This window comes from Girardinichthys multiradiatus, chromosome 6 (assembly GCF_021462225.1).
Source record: "Girardinichthys multiradiatus isolate DD_20200921_A chromosome 6, DD_fGirMul_XY1, whole genome shotgun sequence".
In the NCBI taxonomy this organism is placed as follows: domain Eukaryota; kingdom Metazoa; phylum Chordata; class Actinopteri; order Cyprinodontiformes; family Goodeidae; genus Girardinichthys; species Girardinichthys multiradiatus.
This window is the reverse complement of record NC_061799.1, coordinates 42,134,218-42,161,627: the sequence shown is the minus strand read 5'-3', so window position 1 is coordinate 42,161,627 and position 27,410 is coordinate 42,134,218. Positions and strand designations below refer to the sequence as shown.

The 27,410-nt window shown below is 41.4% G+C and overlaps 2 protein-coding genes across 3 annotated transcripts; one reads left to right on the top strand and one right to left on the bottom strand.

Moving 5' to 3' along the window:
• Window positions 1-298: 298 nt before the first annotated feature.
• Window positions 299-2,611, bottom strand: LOC124869655 (tripartite motif-containing protein 16-like). The gene has a single exon (XM_047367634.1). It carries the CDS (start codon window positions 2,586-2,588, stop codon window positions 930-932), a length of 1,659 nt encoding a protein of 552 aa, XP_047223590.1. The 5' UTR covers window positions 2,589-2,611; the 3' UTR covers window positions 299-929.
• A 10,581-nt stretch (window positions 2,612-13,192) lies between these two features.
• On the top strand, window positions 13,193-25,516 carry LOC124869650 (extracellular matrix-binding protein ebh-like). Of its 2 annotated transcripts, none has more exons than XM_047367622.1 (2): window positions 13,193-14,639; window positions 19,267-25,516. In XM_047367622.1, exon 2 carries the CDS (start codon window positions 19,607-19,609, stop codon window positions 24,116-24,118), a length of 4,512 nt encoding a protein of 1,503 aa, XP_047223578.1. In that variant the 5' UTR covers window positions 13,193-14,639; window positions 19,267-19,606; the 3' UTR covers window positions 24,119-25,516. The 2 variants fall into 2 exon arrangements, with proteins under 2 accessions (XP_047223578.1, XP_047223580.1); XM_047367624.1 differs by lacking the exon at window positions 13,193-14,639 and having other exon boundaries at window positions 18,082-19,732; window positions 19,806-25,516.
• The last annotated feature ends 1,894 nt before the right edge of the window (window positions 25,517-27,410 follow it).

The window sequence follows — 27,410 nt, the reverse complement described above, 5'->3', positions numbered from 1 at the left end:
CACAACAGCTCAGACCTAAAACAATGAGCCCAGATTAGTGGATTATAGCTGGTTAATGAGGCACAAGCATCTGCTGCTGGAATAAAAATAAACCATCTGTGTTATTTCTTTCTGACTTGCTGCTTTTTGATTGGTTTTCCTCCCAGAACAACTGTGGACTAGTTGGATTTGTAGAAATGGAAACAGTTCAGGCTGGAACATGAGGAGTTGAACAGATATATGAAGTGTGAGGAGCTCCTGGAGGTCTGGATCCACAAACTGAAGCTTTTAGATTTACAGAACACGAAACACACAAACACAAAAATAATCAATAACTTTATTTACAGTGATTTAAAACACAGATTTATTCTATATAACTAATAATTATGAAGCAATAATAAACACTTCCTGGACTCCATGTCATGTAACAACACAACCTTCCTGTAGGGGGCAGTATGCCATCACCAACAGAGTTAAACAGTGAAGAAACATGACAGCTTTATTGTGAAGTTTCTCCTCCTAAAAATCAACAAGACATGAAATCAGCTCAAGTCCACAATGAGACAATATCTGTTGTCTCCTGTGAGTCAGGACTCAACAAAATGTGTTCAAACAAGAAGGTGATCAAAGAACTGGTTTCACTTCTTCAACCTGGGAATCATTTGTCATTTTATTACTGAGTTTACAGTCTTTGCTGCTAAAAGCAACAAGGAGGGAAAAACAGCAAATATTCTGGTTCTGATCAGCTGTTTTAGAGAACAATGTTGAGAAATGAACAAATTCAACAGAACCAGAACATCAAATCTGAAGAAAAACAAGTGCTGACAATCTCTGACTATTGATTTCTGTTAAGTTTAGACATAAAACAACAACGATCAAGAAAAAAATCTGTTGGAGAATTAAATCAGAATCAAACTCACTGAACCTTCAGTAAATTCTGTGTACTTGGGTTAATAGAACTCTGCAGAACCTCCGCCCCAGTAAACCGAAAGTCCAGCATGTAGCGGCTGAGTGAATGTGGTCTGGACTCTGTGGAGGAGAGTCATGGTTTCAGAGACGCTGTAGAAGGACAGAAGACCTGCTCTGTGATCCAGGTACACTCCTACTCTGGAGGAACCAGGACCTGAGATGGAGGTCCAGATGTTGTTGTGACCAAATTTATAACCTTTTTGGGAACAATCTAATGCCCAAGATTTGTCATTACATCCAAACTCACATTCTTTCCCCCATCCTACTCTGCTGATGTTCTTGTATGCGACTGCTACATAAACTAGAAACCCTCTCCTCTCCACCTCCCAGTAACAACGTCCAGTCAGACTCTCTCTACTCAGAACCTGAAGCCAATCAGTGAATCTGTCTGGGTGTCTAGAATAAGACTGATGTTGACCCATCATTGTCACCTTCCTGTTGTCCTCTGATAGTAACAGTCGTCTGTTTGCTGTGTTTGGATCCAGTGTGATTTCACATGAATATTTTAAGAATCCAGCTCTGCTCTTTGGTTCTGGTTCTGACAGTAAAACCTCCACCTCAGTGAGGGTCAGTGAGATGTTTGTCCATGTGTCTCTCAGGATGTCCTGTAGTTTATCTCTGAGCTCTGACACAGCTGCTGTCACATCCTCAAAGTATCTCAGAGGACGGATATTGATGCTGGATGAGTGTGTAGACTCACTGAGTGCTGACAGTGAGGGGTAGTTGTGGAGAAACTGGTTGTGATCTTCTGTGTTTGAGAGCTGCTTCAGCTCAGCGTCTTTCCTCTTCAGCTCAGTGATCTCCTGCTCCAGCTTCTCCTGAAGCTCTTTGACTCGACTCACTTCAGTTTCCTGCTGGGATCTGATCTGCAGCTTCACATCAGAGCTTCTTTTCTGGATGAGACGGATCAGCTCAGTGAAGATCTTCTCACTGTCCTCCACTGTTTTATCAGCAGAGTGATTGATGGCCTCCACCTCCTGTTGAAGAAGCTTCACATCTTTCTCTCTGTCCTGGATTCTCTGCTGGATTTCTTCTCGTCTCACCTCCAGCTCTCTCTGCCTCTCAGTCCTTTCTGCTGCAGCTGAGACTGTGTCGTGACCTTTATGTTCATCCACAGAGCAGAGATAACAGATACACTTCTGATCAGTACGGCAGAACATCTTCATCACCTCATCATGACGAGAGCAGATGTTCTCCTCGAGGTTCTTGGAGGGCTCCACCAGCTTGTGTTTCTTAAATGGAGCCACATCATAATGAGGCTGAAGATGTTTCTCACAGTAAGAGGCCAGACAGAATAAACAGGACTTGATGGCTTTCAGTTTTCTTCCAGTGCAGAAATCACAGGCCACATCTTCAGGTCCAGCATAGCAGTGATCAGCAGGAGCAGCTTGGAGTCCAGTCTTCTTCAGCTGCTCCACTAAAGCTGCTAACATGGTGTTCTTCTGGAGGACAGGCCTCGGTGTGAAGGTCTGCCTGCACTGAGGACAATGGTAGCAATTCTTCTCCTCCTTCTCATCCCAGAAGCTTCTAATACAGTTCATACAGTAACTGTGTCCACAGGGAATAGTCACCGGATCCTTCAGTAGATCCAGACAGATCGAACAGGAGAAGGTTTCTCGGTCCACCTGATTCTGCTCCATTTCTCCTCTCAGTCTCAGTGACTTTGACTTCCTAAAAACATAAACAAGTTTGATCTCTTATCTTTGAATCATGTGTCAGTGCAGAGAGGCTGTAGGCAATCAGCCTTCAGCAGATGTTGGTTCCACCCAGCTTCAAGGTCTGTTTGAGAGCAAGAAGAAGAGTCAGGGTTATCAAGTCTCTGCAGCCTGCAGAATAAGCAGCAGAGCTGTGAATCTAACATTTTTCTCCTTGTTTACAATCAAGTTTGTTAAATATTTCCTCTGTAAAACTTCTTGTCCCCATTTTATTATTTTCTTAAAGTTAATTTAGGTTTTGTTTTGTTGATGCATCTCAGAAAAGTTTCAAAAATTATATTTCAAACTTCACTGTAATAAAATGTTTCTCTTCAGTTCATGTAAGGAGAGTGTTCTTGATAACTGAAGGTGAAACCAAACATCTCATCTTCTCCAGCATCACATGAGACACTCCTGATAAAAGTCAGCCTTTTGTGACACACATGTATTTTCATCTGGTTGATGTAACTTTGTGTTTTCTGTAAATATAAACTGAGCACCTTGGGATTTATTTCAGAAACAGAAATTTACTGCTGGTTTATTACCAGTCTGGGTAAGAATGGCTGCTTGAGAAAACTTCTCCTTGAGTGAACAGAATGCTTCCTCTGCCTCGGGGGTCCACCGGAAAAGAGTCCTGGATGAGGTCAGAGCATTCAGGGGAGCTGCAGTCTGGCTGTAATTTCGAATAAACAGTCTATAAAAATTAGCAAAGCCCAAAAATCGTTGAAGTTGCTTGCGAGAGTCAGGGACAGGCCATTCTAACACTGCTTTGACTTTCTCAGGATCTGAGCGTACCTGTCCACCCTCGAGAATAAATCCCAGAAATGTGATGGAAGATTTATGAAACTCGCATTTTTCTGCCTTTACAAACAGTTGGTTTTCCAGAAGTCGCTGAAGGACCAAACGAAGTGGCCAAATGGCGTCTTGAAGGCGGTTGTCCATTCGTCTCCCTCTTGGATTCAGACAAGATGCTAGGCGTTCCGGAGGTCTGATTTTGTGAAGATGGTTGAAATCTGTACTGGTTCAAAAGCAGATGATAGTAAAGGCAGAGGATAATTATTTTTGATTGTTATTTGGTTCAAACCTCTATAATCAATGCAGGGACGGAGAGATCCGTCTTTCTTTTCCACGAAGACAAATCCAGCTCCTACTGGAGACGAGGACGGGCGAATGGTTCCAGCTGCTAGAGATTTGGCGATGTGTTTCTCCATAGTTTGACGTTCGGATTGAGAGATGTTATAGAGTTTACTTGTGGGTAGGGGTGCTCCAGGTAGTAGGTCGATTGCACAATGGTATGGTCGGTGAGGTGGAAGGGTCTGAGCTTTAGACTTACTGAACACTGTTTTCAGGTCATGATATTCTTCGGGAATCTGAGTCAGGTCTGGCGGCTCTTCCTCCACAGAATCCGCTAGAGATGACTTGGGGGAAACAGCAGACTGTAAGCAAGAAGAGAGGCATTTAGCGGACCAGGAAGTTACACGTAACTCAGACGAGTTTAAATGTGGGTTGTGTACTTGGAGCCAGGATAAACCTAAAACTAGAGAGTTGTGACGGACAGGAAAAACAAAAATGTAATGTGCTCTCTGTGATTGCCTGAAAGGACAAGTTCCATACTCTTGGTACGATGAGTAATGCGGTGAAGAGAACTTCCATCCAATGCCTGAACCAGAAACGGGGTTTGGAGTGGTTCCACCTCAATGTGTGCTTGATTGACCAATGACTGGTCTATTAGATTCTGCTCACACCCTGAGTCAATGAATGCAGACAGTCTTAAGACTTCTTGATTATTAAACAAGGTAGCCGGTAAAGTAAACCTGGAAGAAGGGTTTAAGTGAGAACGATCCGCCTGGCCCCCTTCTACTACCGACGGACCCGATCTTTTGGCCGTACAGGACAAAGGGTGATAAAGTGACCTGGAGACCCACAATATAAACATAACTTCAAGTCTCTGCATCTCAGTCGCTCTTCAGGGGTGAGACTGGCATGTCCCAGTTGCATGGGCTCAGGTTCAGGATGGCTAGCAGGCGGAGAACGAGGGTTGTGGGGAGAAGGCACAGAACTGGCTTGTGGTCTTATGGTTACTCTCTCAGATCGAGATCTTTTTCTGTCCCTCATTCGGTTGTCTATGCGGGTTGCCAATGCAATAAAGTCATTGAGTTCCTTGGGTTCATCCAATAAAGCTAGTTCATCTTTTAATGCTTCATCCAAGGATTGAAAAAACGCTATTCTATTGTGAATTCAGTTAATGGTCTATTTCGTCGTTTCAGGGTCCACATGTGGCGACTCTCATTAGTTGGATCAGACTCGGAAGAAAAAGTTAACTCAAACTCTTGGATAAAATTCTCAAAAGAACTGCCGGACTGATTACAATCTGGGAATCTGGCCTCTGCCCAATGGAGAGCTTTACCTGTCAATAGCCCTAAAATATAAGATATCTTTGCATCGTCATGAGGAAATGAGTGCGGGGACCGGTTGAACACAAGAGAGCATTGAAGCAAAAAGCCTCGACAATTACCCACCTCTCCAGAGAACTTAGATTGTTTCTGTTGTTCAAATAGGGCTCTTAGGGTGGATTCGTGGGACTGGATCTGGTGGCTGTGTTCTGAAATTGTTCTCCTGAGAGTCTCTGCTGGGTCAGTTTGGTCTGAGTGTTCTGTCATCTTTTTGTTTAAAGATCTGACCCACATGCAGAGAACACTCAGGAGACAGAGAAAAAGTTGAAGAGTTTATTTTTGATTAAGTGATATGATAACAGGAACTGGAACTGGTTTGCACCCACTGTATGGAGAGAAGGCTTGGTAAGTAATGGGAAATAGTAATCAGACTTTCTTGATGAACTCTATCAGACTTACTGGTTGGGTGGATGGAGCTTTTTTTTATGAGAAAGAGACAAAGCGGGGCCAGATGGATGAATTCTGTGCCTGCTTGAAGTTGAATTCCACTAGATCCTTCACACAGCATACAGGGTTAGATCCTTCACACAGCATACAGGGTTAGATCCTTCACACAGCATACAGGGTTAGATCCTTCACACAGCATACAGGGTTAGATCCTTCACACAGCATACAGGGTTAGATCCTTCACACAGCATACAGGGTTAGTTCCTTCACACAGCATACAGGGTTAGATCCTTCACACAGCATACAGGGTTAGATCCTTCACACAGCATACAGGGTTAGTTCCTTCACACAGCATACAGGGTTAGTTCCTTCACACAGCATACAGGGTTAGTTCCTTCACACAGCATACAGGGTTAGTTCCTTCACACAGCATACAGGGTTAGATCCTTCACACAGCATACAGGGTTAGATCCTTCACACAGCATACAGGGTTAGATCCTTCACACAGCATACAGGGTTAGTTCCTTCACACAGCATACAGGGTTAGTTCCTTCACACAGCATACAGTGTTAGTTCCTTCACACAGCATACAGGGTTAGTTCCTTCACACAGCATACAGGGTTAGATCCTTCACACAGCATACAGGGTTAGTTCCTTCACACAGCATACAGGGTTAGATCCTTCACACAGCATACAGGGTTAGTTCCTTCACACAGCATACAGGGTTAGATCCTTCACACAGCATACAGGGTTAGTTCCTTCACACAGCATACAGGGTTAGTTCCTTCACACAGCATACAGGGTTAGATCCTTCACACAGCATACAGGGTTAGTTCCTTCACACAGCATACAGGGTTAGTTCCTTCACACAGCATACAGGGTTAGTTCCTTCACACAGCATACAGGGTTAGTTCCTTCACACAGCATACAGGGTTAGTTCCTTCACACAGCATACAGGGTTAGATCCTTCACACAGCATACAGGGTTAGATCCTTCACACAGCATACAGGGTTAGTTCCTTCACACAGCATACAGGGTTAGATCCTTCACACAGCATACAGGGTTAGTTCCTTCACACAGCATACAGGGTTAGATCCTTCACACAGCATACAGGGTTAGATCCTTCACACAGCATACAGGGTTAGATCCTTCACACAGCATACAGGGTTAGATCCTTCACACAGCATACAGGGTTAGTCCTTCACACAGCATACAGGGTTAGTTCCTTCACACAGCATACAGGGTTAGTTCCTTCACACAGCATACAGTGTTAGTTCCTTCACACAGCATACAGGGTTAGATCCTTCACACAGCATACAGGGTTAGTTCCTTCACACAGCATACAGGGTTAGATCCTTCACACAGCATACAGGGTTAGTTCCTTCACACAGCATACAGGGTTAGATCCTTCACACAGCATACAGTGTTAGTTCCTTCACACAGCATACAGGGTTAGTTCCTTCACACAGCATACAGTGTTAGTTCCTTCACACAGCATACAGGGTTAGTTCCTTCACACAGCATACAGGGTTAGATCCTTCACACAGCATACAGGGTTAGTTCCTTCACACAGCATACAGGGTTAGATCCTTCACACAGCATACAGGGTTAGTTCCTTCACACAGCATACAGGGTTAGTTCCTTCACACAGCATACAGGGTTAGTTCCTTCACACAGCATACAGTGTTAGTTCCTTCACACAGCATACAGTGTTAGTTCCTTCACACAGCATACAGGGTTAGTTCCTTCACACAGCATACAGGGTTAGATCCTTCACACAGCATACAGGGTTAGTTCCTTCACACAGCATACAGGGTTAGTTCCTTCACACAGCATACAGGGTTAGTTCCTTCACACAGCATACAGGGATAGTTCCTTCACACAGCATACAGGGTTAGATCCTTCACACAGCATACAGGCTTAGTTCCTTCACACAGCATACAGGGTTAGTTCCTTCACACAGCATACAGGGTTAGTTCCTTCACACAGCATACAGGGTTAGTTCCTTCACACAGCATACAGGGTTAGTTCCTTCACACAGCATACAGGGTTAGTTCCTTCACACAGCATACAGTGTTAGTTCCATCACACAGCATACTGTGTTAGTTCCTTCACACAGCATACAGGGTTAGTTCCTTCACACAGCATACCGTGTTAGTTCCTTCACACAGCATACAGGCTTAGTTCCTTTCACACAGCATACAGAGTTAGTTCCTTCACACAGCATACAGGGTTAGTTCCTTCACACAGCATACAGGGTTAGTTCCTTCACACAGCATACAGGGTTAGTTCCTTCACACAGCATACAGGGTTAGTTCCTTCACACAGCATACAGGGTTAGTTCCTTCACACAGCATACAGGGTCAGTTCCTTCACACAGCATACAGGGTTAGTTCCTTCACACAGCATACAGGGTTAGTTCCTTCACACAGCATACAGGGTTAGTTCCTTCACACAGCATACAGGGTTAGTTCCTTCACACAGCATACAGGGTTAGTTCCTTCACACAGCATACAGGGTTAGTTCCTTCACACAGCATACAGAGTTAGTTCCTTCACACAGCATACAGGGTTAGTTCCTTCACACAGCATACAGGGTTAGTTCCTTCACACAGCATACAGTGTTAGTTCCTTCACACAGCATACAGAGTTAGTTCCTTCACACAGCATACAGGGTTAGTTCCTTCACACAGCATACAGGGTTAGTTCCTTCACACAGCATACAGTGTTAGTTCCTTCACACAGCATACTGTGTTAGTTCCTTCACACAGCATACAGGGTTAGTTCCTTCCCACAGCATACAGTGTTAGTTCCTTCACACAGCATACAGTGTTAGTTCCTTCACACAGCATACAGGGTTAGTTCCTTCACACAGCATACAGGGTTAGATCCTTCACACAGCATACAGAGTTAGTTCCTTCACACAGCATACCGTGTTAGTTCCTTCACACAGCATACAGGCTTAGTTCCTTCACACAGCATACAGGGTTAGTTCCTTTCACACAGCATACAGGATTAGTTCCTTCACACAGCATACAGGGTTAGTTCCTTCACACAGCATACCGTGTTAGTTCCTTCACACAGCATACAGAGTTAGTTCCTTCACACAGCATACAGAGTTAGTTCCTTCACACAGCATACAGGGTTAGTTCCTTCACACAGCATACAGGGTTAGTTCCTTCACACAGCATACAGAGTTAGTTCCTTCACACAGCATACAGAGTTAGTTCCTTCACACAGCATACAGAGTTAGTTCCTTCACACAGCATACAGTGTTAGTTCCTTCACACAGCATACAGGGTTAGTTCCTTCACACAGCATACAGTGTTAGTTCCTTCACACAGCATACAGTGTTAGTTCCTTCACACAGCATACAGTGTTAGTTCCTTCACACAGCATACAGGGTTAGTTCCTTCACACAGCATACAGGGTTAGTTCCTTCACACAGCATACAGGGTTAGTTCCTTCACACAGCATACAGGGTTAGTTCCTTCACACAGCATACCGTGTTAGTTCCTTCACACAGCATACAGGGTTAGTTCCTTCACACAGCATACAGGGTTAGTTCCTTCACACAGCATACAGGGTTAGTTCCTTCACACAGCATACCGTGTTAGTTCCTTCACACAGCATACAGGGTTAGTTCCTTCACACAGCATACAGGGTTAGTTCCTTCACACAGCATACAGGGTTAGTTCCTTCACACAGCATACAGTGTTAGTTCCTTCACACAGCATACAGGCTTAGTTCCTTCACACAGCATACAGGCTTAGTTCCTTTCACACAGCATACAGGGTTAGTTCCTTCACACAGCATACAGGGTTAGTTCCTTCACACAGCATACAGAGTTAGTTCCTTCACACAGCATACAGAGTTAGTTCCTTCACACAGCATACAGGCTTAGTTCCTTCACACAGCATACAGGGTTAGTTCCTTCACACAGCATACAGTGTTAGTTCCTTCACACAGCATACAGGGTTAGATCCTTCACACAGCATACAGAGTTAGTTCCTTCACACAGCATACAGAGTTAGTTCCTTCACACAGCATACAGGATTAGTTCCTTCACACAGCATACAGGCTTAGTTCCTTCACACAGCATACAGGATTAGTTCCTTTCACACAGCATACAGGGTTAGTTCCTTCACACAGCATACAGGGTTAGTTCCTTCACACAGCATACAGGGTTAGTTCCTTCACACAGCATACAGAGTTAGTTCCTTCACACAGCATACAGAGTTAGTTCCTTCACACAGCATACAGGATTAGTTCCTTCACACAGCATACAGGGTTAGTTCCTTCACACAGCATACAGGGTTAGTTCCTTCACACAGCATACAGAGTTAGTTCCTTCACACAGCATACCGAGTTAGTTCCTTCACACAGCATACAGGGTTAGTTCCTTCACACAGCATACAGGGTTAGTTCCTTCACACAGCATACAGGGTTAGTTCCTTCACACAGCATACAGGGTTAGTTCCTTCACACAGCATACAGGGTTAGTTCCTTCACACAGCATACAGGGTTAATTCCTTCACACAGCATACAGGGTTAGTTCCTTCACACAGCATACAGGGTTAGTTCCTTCACACAGCATACAGGGTTAGTTCCTTCACACAGCATACAGGGTTAGTTCCTTCATACAGCATACAGGGTTAGTTCCTTCACACAGCATACAGGGTTAGTTCCTTCACACAGCATACAGGGTTAGTTCCTTCACACAGCATACAGGGTTAGTTCCTTCACACAGCATACAGGGTTAGTTCCTTCACACAGCATACAGGGTTAGTTCCTTCACACAGCATACAGGGTTAGTTCCTTCACACAGCATACAGGGTTAGTTCCTTCACACAGCATACAGTGTTAGTTCCTTCACACAGCATACAGGGTTAGTTCCTTCACACAGCATACAGGGTTAGTTCCTTCACACAGCATACAGGGTTAGTTCCTTCACACAGCATACAGGGTTAGTTCCTTCACACAGCATACAGGGTTAGTTCCTTCACACAGCATACAGGGTTAGTTCCTTCACACAGCATACAGGGTTAGTTCCTTCACACAGCATACAGTGTTAGTTCCTTCACACAGCATACAGGGTTAGTTCCTTCACACAGCATACAGGGTTAGTTCCTTCACACAGCATACAGGGTTAGTTCCTTCACACAGCATACAGGGTTAGTTCCTTCACACAGCATACAGGGTTAGTTCCTTCACACAGCATACAGGGTTAGTTCCTTCACACAGCATACAGGGTTAGTTCCTTCACACAGCATACAGGGTTAGTTCCTTCACACAGCATACAGGGTTAGTTCCTTCACACAGCATACAGGGTTAGATCGTTCACACAGCATACAGAGTTAGTTCGTTCACACAGCATACAGAGTTAGTTCCTTCACACAGCATACAGAGTTAGTTCCTTCACACAGCATACAGGGTTAGTTCCTTCACACAGCATACAGGGTTAGTTCGTTCACACAGCATACAGGGTTAGTTCGTTCACACAGCATACAGGGTTAGTTCCTTCACACAGCATACAGGGTTAGTTCCTTCACACAGCATACAGGGTTAGTTCCTTCACACAGCATACAGGGTTAGTTCCTTCACACAGCATACAGGGTTAGTTCCTTCACACAGCATACAGGGTTAGTTCCTTCACACAGCATACAGGGTTAGTTCCTTCACACAGCATACAGGGTTAATTCCTTCACACAGCATACAGGGTTAGTTCCTTCACACAGCATACAGGGTTAGTTCCTTCACACAGCATACAGTGTTGCGGTTTCTCTGAGGTTTGTTTTCTTACTGAGTGATGAATTACGGTGCCGGGCTCAGAGGTATGTACGTCGTAGGGTGGACAGGGTTCGCTTTGTTCTTGAGCCAGAAAGGAGGAGGTTTTAGCAGCCGCCAGCTGGAGAAGGAATCCAGGTACTTTACTAGGAACTTGAGACGAGGAAATCAGCACAAACTAGGAATCAACACAGCCGTAACCGGACTGGAGTCAAGCCTGGTTACTTGGAATCACAAAGGAGTTTCAGAAAGCTAAGGTAAGTTTGGCCGCCATTTGTTGCCACTATAGGCAAACACTCAGGCGTAGGAGTGCTGGCGAGCTGCTCTCTTATCCTCCTCCTCACTGATGAGCAATTGCGAGCACCTGTTCCTTCTCACCTCCAAAGCTCAGACGGCATCTGGTGGAACAATGTAAGCAGCAGGCAAAAAACAAAGACAGACCCCAAAACCCCGACAGCTGTGTCTTATCCTGACTTTAAGTTGCTCCTGTATACTCCTCAATAATTCCCTGTCTTCCTCTCTGAAGGCTCTTTTTTTCTTGTTAAGCAGGTCCTTCAGGTCACTGGTGATCCAGGGTTTATACCAAACCATATTCATGTTTTAGAAAGGACAAGTCTTTTTGTGGACAATCCATAAGATTAGTTTGAGACATTATTACATCCTCAAACTGAAAGAAACATATTGACAAAACATTTCCAGCTGTAAAGAACCCAGTGGTTCTATAAGTGTTGACTGGTGGGAGCTAAACACACATGCAGGCCACACTTTTCAGATTTTGCTTAGTTTAACAGCAGCAAACAAAGTGTTTTTATCATTGTACTTTGTTTTGGTCATCACATAAAACCCCACTAAAATGCTTTGTAATTTGTGGTTTCACAGCATTAAAGCAGATAAACATGTAATAAGTATGAATAGTTGTTTTCAGTGCAAGTTGTGTTGCTTAATAAAGAGAAAATATATTGAAATATGTGGTTGTACAGCATCACTTGTGGAACAACCTATGCGGTATGAATACTTCTACCAGTGTTTTAAGGATGACAACTAGACTAAAAAGTGTGGTGAAACATTCTTCCCCCTGCGCTGGGTGACCAGTGTTCACAACAACAGTGTTTTTCCTAGCGTAGATGTTAGCATTTACTGTATCCCATTCACAATGTGGAAATCGATTTGAGTGGGGGGGGGGGGGGGTTGTATTTTTAATAAAAGTTTGAGGTGTTGAAAAAATAAAAAACAAATACCTATTAACGTGGTGTGTTGTCATACCAATTTTGTCAACACTCGTCGATGTCATCCATAAGCTGAATATTTCCTTTGTTTCCTCTGCTCAGAATCTGTAAAGCCACGTTGACTGACATCATCAGACACTTTGATGAGAACAGTGCTAACAGGACACTTACCTGCTAAATAATATTTACCCAGAAAGGTTATTAGTTTTCAATCTAGTCAATAATAGTTCCCTAAACATTATTTTACTAAACTTGATAACTAAGTAAACACCATTAAGCCCCATTTCTCCACAAAGGTGTGGCTCTTTTCCAAAATATTTCCTTAAATATTTTACCATTACCTTAATTATATTTCTTTGAATATTATTTTAATAAGTAAAGACAACTAATTAGACACCATTGAGAACTTGTCATCCAGAAGGTTGGTTTTATTCAGCAGATCATTCTTTAAAACATTATTTTTTTATAATAATATTTTATCTGGTCTTGCATTGTGAATGGTTGTCTAAAGGTTTGCTGATTATTACCTAAGTTGGTTCCACGACTAACTTCACTTCACCTTTAGATTCTTCAAGATAATCTTTGGTTCTCAACATAAACATTTCATGGTAATGTTGCATCACTCTTTCAGTCATGGTTTTCAACCATCTTTAATCCACTTGTTCAACAATCAGAAACAAGACAGAACATCTATTTGGGTTTACACAACTCTGCAGAACCTCCAATGTTCCAAACCCAAAATCCAGCATGTAGCGGCTGAGTGAATGTGGTCTGGACTCTGTGGAGGAGAGTCATGGTTTCAGAGACGCTGTAGAAGGACAGAAGACCTGCTCTGTGATCCAGGTACACTCCTACTCTGGAGGAACCAGGACCTGAGATGGAGTAAGTAAGTAAGGTCTTTCTAACATGTTTGATTTGAGACAACGTAGGGAGTCTCACTTTCATCTTGTGTTTAAAGAGCAGATTATAAACTACACAACATTTCTTAAATTGTGTTAATAGGCCAAGGAAAAATCTGAGTTATGCAAAAATCAACTTTTTTTTCTGAACAAATGAGAAATGTTGAAAACTGGGTATTCTGAGAATGTGAAGCGGGAACGGAGTGGCGGCGGGAATTGAGAAGCGGGAAAAACAGTGAGATGGCGACATGGACGGAAAGTTTTGATATTGGAGCGATCTGTGACATTCAATTTATAATTTATGTGCATTAATTTAGTGGTTTTTGTTTTGTATATAAAGGATGATGCGCAGAATGAATGTGCAGCAGGCACTGGTGCTCTGTTTTGAACTGGTTTCCCTGAGTCAGCTGTTTTTTTACTGGGAAAGGTCAAATCTAAACCAGTCAAAAACTACCATATATACCTTTGACCTCAGAGGGTTAAAGCCTGTGAGCTAAATGCTGCTCTGCTGTCTTGTTGATTTATCAGGATTATATTGAAGTCAGTTTTATTCTTTTGTGTGGGTATTGTTGGATAATATATAAAATGAGACACTAGATGTAGAGTAAATGTGTACTTCTCTATGTTTCTCAGTCTATTATTCTGTCATTTAAATTAGTCTATAGTCTTATTATTTTTATTTTGTAAAACAGAAGCTTTACTTATTCAGTATAAATAACATGTAATTGTGCTTATCTGAGTCACAATACGTTAATATTTGTGAGATTTTTCTGTTTAGCTTAAATGAAATTTAAACATTCAAAGTAATATACCTGTTTGAAACATAGATATCAAACATGATGTAGGAGAATGTTCAATACATTTAAGTACATTTTAACATTTCAAATGCATTTACTGTTTAACAGTTAATAAAGCTACAGAATATGTTCACTTATGTGCAGGATGCAAAAAATCAACTTATTAGTGACTCAGATGATGTTAGCTAACCTTTACTAAACCTAGTTTAGAGACCATTGTTTACTTGAGAATCAACCACACATAGTACATTACATTTTTACCTGTGTTTACTTACCTGTTATACCACAATTATCTGGAGGTATATTGTTTATTTTAATGCAGCTTTTTATATGGAAATTCCCCTAAATTTGAACCTAATGTCTCTACTCATATCTGCTGCCAGGCTGAATCACCATCCCAACAGAGTGAAAGTGTCAGGGAGGAGAGCAGCCTATACACACTTGATGAGGTAAAGACATATACATACACACACAAGGAAAATAATCTAGAGAAATGAATAAAACAATAAAAATTAGCTACAGCTACAAATGCTACAGTATACAGGTCCTTCTCAAAATATTAGCATATTGTGATAAAGTTCATTATTTTCCATAATGTCATGATGAAAATTTAACATTCATATATTTTAGATTCATTGCACACTAACTGAAATATATCAGGTCTTTTATTGTCTTAATACGGATGATTTTGGCATAGAGCTCATGAAAACCCAAAATTCCTGTCTCACAAAATTAGCATATTTCATCCGACCAATAAAAGAAAAGTGTTTTTAATACAAAAAACGTCAACCTTCAAATAATCATGTACAGTTATGCACTCAATACTTGGTCGGGAATCCTTTGGCAGAAATGACTGCTTCAATGCGGCGTGGCATGGAGGCAATCAGCCTGTGGCACTGCTGAGGTCTTATGGAGGCCCAGGATGCTTCGATAGCGGCCTTTAGCTCATCCAGAGTGTTGGGTCTTGAGTCTCTCAACGTTCTCTTCACAATATCCCACAGATTCTCTATGGGGTTCGGGTCAGGAGAGTTGGCAGGCCAATTGAGCACAGTGATACCATGGTCAGTAAACCATTTACCAGTGGTTTTGGCACTGTGAGCAGGTGCCAGGTCGTGCTGAAAAATGAAATCTTCATCTCCATAAAGCTTTTCAGCAGATGGAAGCATGAAGTGCTCCAAAATCTCCTGATAGCTAGCTGCATTGACCCTGCCCTTGATAAAACACAGTGGACCAACACCAGCAGTTGACACGGCACCCCAGACCATGACTGACTGTGGGTACTTGACACTGGACTTCTGGCATTTTGGCATTTCCTTCTCCCCAGTCTTCCTCCAGACTCTGGCACCTTGATTTCCGAATGACATGCAGAATTTGCTTTCATCCAAAAAAAGTACTTTGGACCACTGAGCAACAGTCCAGTGCTGCTTCTCTGTAGCCCAGGTCAGGCGCTTCCGCCGCTGTTTCTGGTTCAAAAGTGGCTTGACCTGGGGAATGCGGCACCTGTAGCCCATTTCCTGCACACGCCTGTGCACGGTGGCTCTGGATGTTTCTACTCCAGACTCAGTCCACTGCTTCCGCAGGTCCCCAAAGGTCTGGAATCGGCCCTTCTCCACAATCTTCCTCAGGGTCCGGTCACCTCTTCTTGTTGTGCAGCGTTTTCCGCCACACTTTTTCCTTCCTACAGACTTCCCACTGAGGTGCCTTGATACAGCACTCTGGGAACAGCCTTTTCGTTCAGAAATGTCTTTTTGTGTCTTACCCTCTTGCTTGAGGGTGTCAATAGTGGCCTTCTGGACAGCAGTCAGGTCGGCAGTCTTACCCATGATTGGGGTTTTGAGTGATGAACCAGGCTGGGAGTTTTAAAGGCCTCAGGAATCTTTTGCAGGTGTTTAGAGTTAACTCGTTGATTCAGATGATTAGGTTCATAGCTCGTTTAGAGACCCTTTTAATGATATGCTAATTTTGTGAGATAGGGATTTTGGGTTTTCATGAGCTGTATGCCAAAATCATCCGTATTAAGACAATAAAAGACCTGAAATATTTCAGTTAGTGTGCAATGAATCTAAAATATATGCTAATATTTTGAGAAGGACCTGTATATAGTAAAGAGAATTGGCCCAAGTACTGAACCCTGTGGTACTCCACAATTAACCCTGGAATTTAAAGATGATTTATTATTTACATGAACAAACTGGAATCTGTCAGACAAATAAGCTTTAAACCAGCCTAGCGCTGTTCCCCTGATCCCTACAGTATATTCCAGCCTTTTCATAACATGGTGGTACATGCTCTCAAACTACTGCCCATAACTCGGAAACCATAAGGGCTATCAACGTCATTCTTGGACCGTTTTTCTTAGAACGGACAGGGGAACGAGAATATTAATACATTTTTGTTGAAAATATAATAAAGGTACAACACTAGGTGAAAAAAGGGAAAACTGGAGAAAAACACAAAAATGCCTGAACATGCTCTCAAACAACGTCTAATATCTCGGAAAATATAAGGGCTATCAATTTGATTCATGCACTGTATTAATCAACAGGTCCTGGTGAACAATCATAGAACTTCTCAATTTTCTACAAAAATCTGTCTGGGAGGTGTGACCCTGTGAAAAAGTGGATAATTTTGACAATTTTTAACCTGAGTGAAGGTGAATTTTTCACTCTCAAACAAACCTACTTCACGAGGAAACGATAAAAGGTATCCGAATAATTTGTGGACCATAGGTATCAGCAGAGATTGGTGAACAATCCTGGAGATTTTAATGTGTCTACATAAATCAGTGTAGGAGATGTGACAGTGTAGAAAAGTTCAAAATTTTGAAATTTGTTAATTTCAAGCGATTTTGGGAAGGACAGATGTTGTGGGGCTGTCATGGTTGACACGCCTCTTCAACATTGCGTGCCGCTCCGGGTCAGTGTCTCTGGACTGGCAGACTGGGTTGGTGGTCCCCCTTCATAAGAAGGGTGACCGGAGGGTGTGTTCCAACTATAGGGGGATCAGACTCCTCAGCCTCCCTGGTAAGGCCTATGCCAGGGTCAGGAGGAGCAGTGTTGGTTTCGTACCGGCCGTGGAACACTGGACCAGCTCTACACCCTCTGCAGGGTACTCAAGGGTTCTTGGGAGTTTGCCCAACCGGTCCACATGTGGGGGGTGCTCCAGGAATGTGGAATCGGGGGCCCTTTATTAGGGGCCATCCGGTCTCTGTACAAGCGGAGCAGAAGTTTGGTCCGTATTGCTGGCACTAAGTCGGACCTGTTCCCGGTGCATTGTGGACTCTGGCAGGGCTGTCCTTTGTCACCGGTCCTGTTCATTACTTTTATGAACAGGATTACTAGGCGCAGCCAAGGGGCGGAGGGGGTCTGGTTTGGGAATCAGTGAATTTCGTCTCTTCTTTTTGCAGATGATGTGGTCCTGCTGGTCCCTTTCTAGCCAAGACCTACAGCATGCGCTGGGGCAGTTTGCAGCCGAGTGTGAAGCGGCTGGGCTGAAAATCAGCTCCTCCAAGTCCGAGGCCATGGTTCTCGACCGGAAAAGGGTGGCTTGCCCTCTTCAGGATGGAGGGGAGTTCCTGCCTCAAGTGGAGGAGTTCAAGTAGCTTGTCTTGTTCATGAGTGGGGGGAGAATGGAGATGGAAATCAACAGAGGGGTCGGTGCAGCTGCCGCAGTAATGGGGACTCTGTGCCGGTCCGTTGTGGTGAAAAGAGAGCTGAGCTGAAAAGCGAAGATTTACCGGTTGGTCTACGTTCCTATACTCACCTGTAGCCATGAACTTTGGGTCATGACCGAAAGAACGAGATCCCGGATACAAGCGGCTGAAATGAGCTTCCTCCGTAGGGTGGCCGGGCACTCCCTTAGAGAAAGGGTGAGGAGCTCGGCCATCCGGGAGGGGCTTGGAGTAGAGCCGCTGCTCCTCCACATCGAGAGGAGCCAGTTGAGGTGGTTCGGGCAACTATACCAGATGCCTCCTGGACGCTTTCCTCTGGAGGTGTTCCAGGCAGACCATGCAGCCAAGCAGACATTTTATGAAAGTCCTTGTGTATGTTATGCCATCTTGTGTGGATCAGAGACTTTTATTTTGTAGATTAAGTCAAGGTTTTATTTTGTCCAGCATGATTGTCTTTTAAGGACTGATTTTGTTCCATTATTAATAAACAATGTAAAGTATACTTTCTCAGTAATGTATTGTGTACATCTTTGAGGTTTAGAGTATCTCTAAACTTTATTTTGAGACTGTGGAGCACAAATATATGACTATGGCTCTGATTTTAAACAGCACCTGGTACACTTAGATTCAAAGCTTGAATCATAAATCCTGTTTCCACTGCTGCTTTGAGCTCGTTAGGTATTTAGGATCAATGTGACTCCTCATTTTGCTGTAATGTGGGCTAAAATTGTGGGGTTGTGTTATTCTGTACAGTATCTGTCGCTTTGACCTTGAAAGGCCAAGCTGTGGTGTTCTCCTACCTTAGAAGAGGCAGTGTTCTGTTGCTATGGTGTGTTTGTGTTTGAAAGTGAACAGCTGCTACTGATCCGTCTCTCCCTGAGCCTGCATACCTTAGTCCCAAAAACCACAGGGCGCTGAAAGGGATTCAGAATTTTTTGACTTCTGCTGACCAGGAGGGGTTTGACCAAAAACCGTGAGACCTAGAGCGATTGTGGGACAGCAAAGGCCTGATTATACAAACTGACCAAGAATGGTGACTCTAGAGCGAAATTTGTCGCGATGAGGCCAAGTAAAAAATAATCTTCCCTGAAAAAAGAACGACTGAGAGCATAAGAAAAGGGCACTAGTCAGGCTGCATCGTGTTGCATTTTTTTGTTTTCTTTTTATTTGATTCCCAGTTCCACCTGGGCCACTGTGGCTCAATGGAAGGTTTTAGGTTTGATTCCAGCTTTCCCCTGTCACATGTCGTTGTGCTCCTGGGCGAGGCAATTAACCTCAAATTTCTCCCTTAGGGAGCAAGCTAATCACTGTTCCCTAAGAGATGTGTTAAATGTAGAAGAGAGATTTAGTTAAAAAAAATATTATTTTATTATTATTTATTTGAGTTATTGTTTTGTTTCTTGCAGCAGCAGCACCCTATTCAGCACACGCCGCCCTGTAAAAACCCACCTATGCCAAGAGCTGGCTCTAACCTGACTAAATCTTATGCCATTTCCATGTACACAGTCAGAATTATGCAACAGAAGGTAAAATACTCATTTTTTGAAAGGCTAGCAAGAGCCGTTACTTTGACCAGTTTTAATGTTATCACATAGTGCTGACAAACTGCTTTGATCCCCTGTGACATCATAGGCTGTGACATGTTCCTTAGAATGGAATTGTCTGCTCCTTCTTGCTTACCTTCCATTTAACTTCAACTGTTGATCAGTCAAGAACACACAGATAAATCTTTGAGAAATCGCTGAAATGCATTACTTTTTATTTGAAACTTTAAAAAATATGGGAATTTGTGATCTTGATGATCCAGCAGGTTGCTTCTGCTGTAGAAGAGGTTGGTTTTGTTTAATCCACCGGAAACCACAGGACCTCGAGGTAAGACATACCGACACAACTGACCCAGAAACTAAATCATCTAATACAAATACCCAACAAATACCTATTACAGGCTCCAGAAACACATTTGAAGGACTCAGAAGGTTGCACCGAAACGCCTCTTTGACTTCAGCAGATCCTGTAATCTTTGAAACACTACAAAGAAATCCTTCTATTATCCACAACCTGAATTTGTATACTGACAACCTGAAGCAAAGACCCTCTAACAACAGTCATCAAGACTTGACTGAGAAAAGACAAACGTCACAGGTTTCTGACCCAAACTGTGTTTCTGCTAAGATCCAGACAAAAGTAGAGACAACTGATAAGAAGGTTCAAATCTTCAAGCCTAAAAATGATTGCTCAAACAGAACCCTGCCAGAAACAGAATCAACTAAGGCATGGACCCAACAGGTTTCCAGTACTGGCTATGTGTCTAATGTGGTTCAAAAGCCAGATGAGACCACTGACAATATGACTCAAGCATCTGGGACAATATCTAAATATAATCCTTTTTCTAAAGCCCAGACTGCTTCAGAACAACAGAATCTTAAAGACTTTGATAAACCTCTGAATCAGACCACCAATGGATCCACAAACACATTTGATGGATGCACAAAGTTGCACCGAAACGCCTCTTTGACTTCAGCAGATCCTGTAATCTTTGTAATACTACAAGGAAATCCTTCTATCATCCACAACCTGAATTTATATACCGATAACCTGAAGCAAAGACCCTCTAACAGCAGTCATCAAGACTTGACTGAGAAAAGACAAACGTCACAGATTTCTGACCCAAACTGTGTTTCTGCTAAGATCCAGACAAAAGTAGAGACAACTGATAAGAAGGTTCAAATCTTCAATTCTAAAAACAATTGCTCAAACAGAACCCTGCCAGAAACAGAATCAACTAAGGCATGGACCCAACAGGTTTCCAGTATTGGCTATGTGTCTAATGTGGTTCAAAAGCCAGATGAGACCACTGGCAATATGACTCAAGCATCTGGGACAAAATCTAAATATAATCCTTTTTCTAAAGCCCAAAGTGCTTCAGAACAACAGAATCTTAAAGACTTTGATTCACCTCTGAATCAGACCACCAATGGATCCACAAAAACATTTGATGGATGCACAAAGTTGCACCGAAACGCCTCTTTGACTTCAGCAGATCCTGTAATCTTTGTAATACTACAAGGAAATCCTTCTATCATCCACAACCTGAATTTATATACCGATAACCTGAAGCAAAGACCCTCTAACAGCAGTCATCAAGACTTGACTGAGAAAAGACAAACGTCACAGATTTCTGACCCAAACTGTGTTTCTGCTAAGATCCAGACAAAAGTAGAGACAACTGATAAGAAGGTTCAAATCTTCAATTCTAAAAACAATTGCTCAAACAGAACCCTGCCAGAAACAGAATCAACTAAGGCATGGACCCAACAGGTTTCCAGTATTGGCTATGTGTCTAATGTGGTTCAAAAGCCAGATGAGACCACTGGCAATATGACTCAAGCATCTGGGACAAAATCTAAATATAATCCTTTTTCTAAAGCCCAAAGTGCTTCAGAACAACAGAATCTTAAAGACTTTGATTCACCTCTGAATCAGACCACCAATGGATCCACAAAAACATTTGATGGATGCACAAAGTTGCACCGAAACGCCTCTTTGACTTCAGCAGATCCTGTAATCTTTGAAATACTACAAGGAAATCCTTCTATTATCCACAACCTGAATTTATATACCAATAACCTGAAGCAAAGACCCTCTAACAGCAGTCATCAAGACTTGACTGAGAAAAGACAAACGTCACAGATTTCTGACCCAAACTGTGTTTCTGCTAAGATCCAGACAAAAGTAGAGACAACTGATAAGAAGGTTCAAATCTTCAATTCTAAAAACAATTGCTCAAACAGAACCCTGCCAGAAACAGAATCAACTAAGGCAAGGACCCAACAGGTTTCCAGTACTGGCTATGTGTCTAATATGGTTCAAAAGCCAGATGAGACCACTAACAATATGACTCAAGCATCTGGGACAAAATCTAAATATAATCCTTTTTCTAAAGCCCAGACTGCTTCAGAACAACAGAATCTTAAAGACTTTGATAAACCTCTGAATCAGACCACCAATGGATCCACAAACACATTTGATGGATGCACAAAGTTGCACCGAAACGCCTCTTTGACTTCAGCAGATCCTGTAATCTTTGTAATACTACAAGGAAATCCTTCTATTATCCACAACCTGAATTTATATACCAATAACCTGAAGCAAAGACCCTCTAACAGCAGTCATCAAGACTTGACTGAGAAAAGACAAACGTCACAGATTTCTGACCCAAACTGTGTTTCTGCTAAGATCCAGACAAAAGTAGAGACAACTGATAAGAAGGTTCAAATCTTCAATTCTAAAAACAATTGCTCAAACCAAACCCTGCCAGAAACAGAATCAACTAAGGCATGGACCCAACAGGTTTCCAGTACTGGCTATGTGTCTAATGTGGTTCAAAAGCCAGATGAGACCACTGACAATATGACTCAAGCATCTGAGACAAAATCTAAATATAATCCTTTTTCTAAAGCCCAAAGTGCTTCAGAACAACAGAATCTTAAAGACTTTGATACACCTCTGAATCAGATCAGCAATGGATCCAGAAACACGTTTGATGGATGCACAAAGTTGCACCGAAACGCCTCTTTGACTTCAGCAGATCCTGTAATCTTTGTAATACTACAAGGAAATCCTTCTATCATCCACAACCTGAATTTATATACCGATAACCTGAAGCAAAGACCCTCTAACAGCATTCATCAAGACTTGACTGAGAAAAGACAAACGTCACAGATTTCTGACCCAAACTGTGTTTCTGCTAAGATCCAGACAAAAATAGAGACAACTGATAAGAAGGTTCAAATCTTCAATTCTAAAAACAATTGCTCAAACAGAACCCTGCCAGAAACACAATCAACTAAGGCAAGGACCCAACAGGTTTCCAGTACTGGCTATGTGTCTAATGTGGTTCAAAAGCCAGATGAGACCACTGACAATAGGACTCAAGCATCTGGGCCAAAATCTAAATATAATCCTTTTTCTAAAGCCCAAAGTGCTTCAGGACAACAGAATCTTAAAGTCTTTGATACACCTCTGAATCAGATCAGCAATGGATCCAGAAACACGTTTGATGGATGCACAAAGTTGCACCGACACGCCTCCTTGACTTCAGCAGATCCTGTAATCTTTGTAATACTACAAGGAAATCCTTCTATCATCCAGAACCTGAATTTATATACCGACAACCTGAAGCAAAGACCCTCTAACAGCAGTCATCAAGACTTGACTGAGAAAAGACAAACGTCAAAGATTTCTGACCCAAACTGTGTTTCTGCTAAGATCCAGACAAAAATAGAGACAACTGATAAGAAGGTTCAAATCTTCAAGCCTAAAAACAATTGCTCAAACAGAACCCTGCCAGAAACAGAATCAACTAAGGCAAGGACCCAACAGGTTTCCAGTACTGGCTATGTGTCTAATGTGGTTCAAAAGCCAGATGAGACCACTGACAATATGACTCAAGCATCTGGGCCAAAATCTAAATGTAATTCTTTTTCTAAAGCCCAAACTGCTTCAGAACAACAGAATCTTAAAGACTTTGATACACCTCTGAATCAGACCACCAATGGATCCAGAAACACATTTGATGGATGCACAAAGTTGCACCGAAACGCCTCTTTGACTTCAGCAGATCCTGTAATCTTTGTAATACTACAAGGAAATCCTTCTATCATCCAGAACCTGAATTTATATACCGACAACCTGAAGCAAAGACCCTCTAACAGCAGTCATCCAGACTTGACTGAGGCAACAAGAGAGACATTTGAATCAACTAATGCAGAGACATCACACTTTCCTGGAGTGGCTTTAGTTTCATCCTCAATTCAAACAGAAGATCCAACTAGTGGTGTCTCTCCTCTAAGCAGACAAAACGTCTACATGTCTCAGTTGTCTGCGGAACATCTGGACCCTTCTGCATCTAGGAGAAGACATGAATTAAGAGTAATTCTTGAAAACCCCAAAATAAATTTTCAAAAAGCATCTCCATCAAGACAAGGATTGAATCAAAGGAGAAATAACAAAATACACAGGACTGAAGATACAGAGGACAATAACCCTTCTATGGGGGCTGTAGAAAGCTCTTCCATCTCCAGTGCAGCTCAGCAGCCTGCTTGGATCAAGACCTGCACTTTAGCTTCTTTCAATATGATTCAAAGAGTAACTGGGGTTTGTGTGCACATAGCTGGAAGAGTTTTCCAAAGGCTTTCTGTATTTTTGATGTCTTTATCAGATAGAGTTCTGACACTGGTTCCTGAAAACTTTATTTGAATCTTTCTAGCAATTCCATTACTTATAGTTGAGCTCTCAAAATAAGGCCAGGCCATATTTAAAAGAATTTAAAGGCATTGGCAATAGGTAGAGACTGGTACACCTAACAATCAAAGAATAACCTTTTAATAACTATTTCAGTAAATATGATATTAATGGTTATTTGGTGATCTGTTAATATTTTGTTTTATTGCCACAGAAGATGCTGGGATATGCTTATAGTCTTACATTTTATAACAGAAATTATCACCTGGGTTTTGTTTAAACTCTAACTTTTAGTATGACATAGATAACCTGGGTAAATACCAAAAAAATATATATATTTAAAAGGAAACCTTATCTAAACCAAACAGGGATGATGTAAAACATGTAAAAACATTTAAATGAAGAAAAAAGAAATATTTTCATATGTGGGTTCTCTCCTGGTGCTCAGGCTTGCCCCACAGTTCAAAAACATGACTATTAGGTTCATTGGTCTCTCTAAATTGTACTGTTTTATTCTTATTCGAACTTAAATTTTTGTGTTATTCCCAATTGATATTAATGTCATGTTAAACTTAAAAGAATGTCTTCAGTTAAAATACTTTATGTAGTCCATTTGATTTTTTTTCTTATTCAAGACCAATTTGTCTTTTGAAATGTATGTTCTGTGAAACAATTAAAATATTTATAATAAAACAATACAAACCACTGAAGAAATACAGTTGAACAAAAATCTATTAATAATCTCTTTCTCCATTCAAAATTCCATTTTCCTTTTAATAATAAATGAAATTGTGCTTTGTAATCACCAAACTGCTAAGTAATATCAGCAGAGTCCTACAAGGCAAAACTTTCATTCAAGTCCAACATCCTACTGCTCATTTATAAAAAATGAAATTAACACAAATCACCAACAGTAGGTTCTGAAAGTTCAATCTGATAAAATACCTCTACATTGTTCCCTGTATAAGTAACCTCTGCAGCAAACGACTGTTTTCTGCTCCACCATCTATAATCTTCTCACTCTCTAGCATCTTCAGTACTGGCTTTCCGAGGTGGAGTACAAGAAAGAGTACAAACATAATGTACTCAAGTAAAAGTACAGTTACTTTGATAAAATTTTACTTAAATTATAGTAAAGTTACCAGTGTCAAATAAAGGTAAAAAGTACCTCAAAACTTTTTTCTTTGGTAAAAGTCAGTTACATTTTTATGAGCAGAAGAAAGTCCTTCTTGTGCATTTCATAAAGCAAAATAGGAGATAATAGTCTAAAACAGTTTCTAATTAAAGGGGGACCTTTATTAACTAGAAAAATTGCATTTCCTGCGAAAATGCAGTGTGAATGCTGTAAGCTAAATATTTTAGCTGAAAGCTGGCAGAAACAAGCTGAAATTGACTGCAGAAAATCTGCTGAAATCTGATAAATTAGTAGAAGTAGAAACAGCAAAGAAAAACTGTCATCTGTTCTGTTTAAGCAGGAAGACTTATTAGCTATAAAACAGCTTAACAAGCTCATCCAGGAGGAGGGAATGCTGCAAGTCACTGACTGGATGCAATCTGCTGGGTTTCCTTAGATAGAAAAACTTTTTTTCCAATTTGAATAAATAACTGAATCTGACTGCACTGTTCAATGGTTAGGATTAATTGGAATGTATGTACCTGACTTTTGTGAAGTGCCTTGAGACAACGTGTGTTGTGAATTGGTGCTATATAAATAAACTGAATTGAATTGAATTGAACAATGTAAAGTTACCTCAAAACTACTTGTTCAAACAGTTGTTGAAATGCAAGAACTGACAAAAACTTCAAAAAAGCAGGAAAGAGCTGCCCATGGATGAGTTGAAAAAGCATAGACTGAAGCAAAAATATATCCTAAGAAGTTGAATTCAGTGCTAAAATACATAAAAAATAGCAGTAAATTCAGAAAAAGAATGAACTAACAACAAATATGCTGAACAAACACAAAAACAAAGAAGAAATTGCCTAAAAAAGGCAAACGTGTTCTTCAGTTAAGAGAGAAGAGATGAGAAAGAGAAGCTAAAATGCTAACATTAGCATAGTGGCTATCACTAGCATGAAGGCTGATATTAATTTAACCCAGCTACCATGCAAAAAGCAATATATAAGCTAAAATTAGCTAAAATGCTAATGCTTAATACAGCCTATATTCAAAAGTCTGTGTAGTAATAGATGCCACAAGGCAATGGCATGGGAGTCAGGCCACTCACTGTTCTCCCTTCAGTGCTATGGCAGGCCCCAACTAAGGAATGTTGAGGCTTTTATTTTGTAAATATCTGAGTTTATTTTTAAAGGATAAAGTAGATCCATTTCCATCACAGAGTCCCAGCAATAGTGTTAAGACCAATGCTGCGATTATCGCTGTGTGAAATATGAAGACGTTTATTTTGAAGGATATGTCTAGGTGTTGTTTTGAAAGTCTGGTATATTTGTCCTTTCAGGTCTGGCGAACTTCCACTAGATATAAAGAACCTGGTTGCTATTCTAAAATCATTATGTATGCCATTATCAGCTTAAAAAATTACTACTACCTCTGGAAGACTGAGGCTTTAATTTTGAATGTTTCAGTAAGCTTTAGTTTAAAAGGCCAACATGGTCCTATTTCCAACACTGGGTGAGCTCCAACAGTAGTGTGAAGCCCAGTCCTGCAATTATTTATAATTTAAAATGTAAAGGCTTTTATTTTGTAGAGCATGTTTTGTCTTATTTTGAAAATCCAGCATGGTTGTCCTTTCAGGTCTGGGTTACTTTTATTAGTTACATAGAACCTGTTTGCTATTCTAAAATCATTATGTATGCTATTATCAACTTAAATAATCACTAGTAACTATTAAAGATTGAGGCTTTTATTTTGAACATTTCAGTAAGCCTTATTTTAAAGGGCTGACCAGGTCCTATTTCCTACACTGGATGAGCTCCAACATTAGTGTGAAGCCCAGTGTTGCAATTTTCTATAGTTTAAAAATGTAAAGGCTTTTATTTTGTAGAGCATGTTTTGTCTTATTTTGAAAATCTAGCAGGGTTGTCCTTTCAAGTCTGGGTTATTTCCATTAGTCATATAGAACCTGCTTGCTCGGCTGAAATCGTGTATGCTATTATCAGCTTTAAAAAGTCATTTGTAAATATGGAAGGTTGATGTTCAGTGTGAAAAAAAGGCTTTTATTTTGGAGAGTATGTGTAGGTCTTATTTTGAAAGTCTAGTGTGGTTGTCAGCTATGACTGACTTCTTGTGATCACTTATGAAAGCTTCTGGCCTGATCTCAGCCTCAGAGCCAGTCTCTGTCAGAGGTTA

Bases quoted from the DNA above. Each gene is read 5' to 3' on its own strand.
- LOC124869650 (XM_047367622.1), top strand. From the start codon at position 19,607: ATGCATTACTTTTTATTTGAAACTTTAAAAAATATGGGAATTTGTGAT.
- LOC124869655 (XM_047367634.1), bottom strand. From the start codon at position 2,588: ATGGAGCAGAATCAGGTGGACCGAGAAACCTTCTCCTGTTCGATCTGT.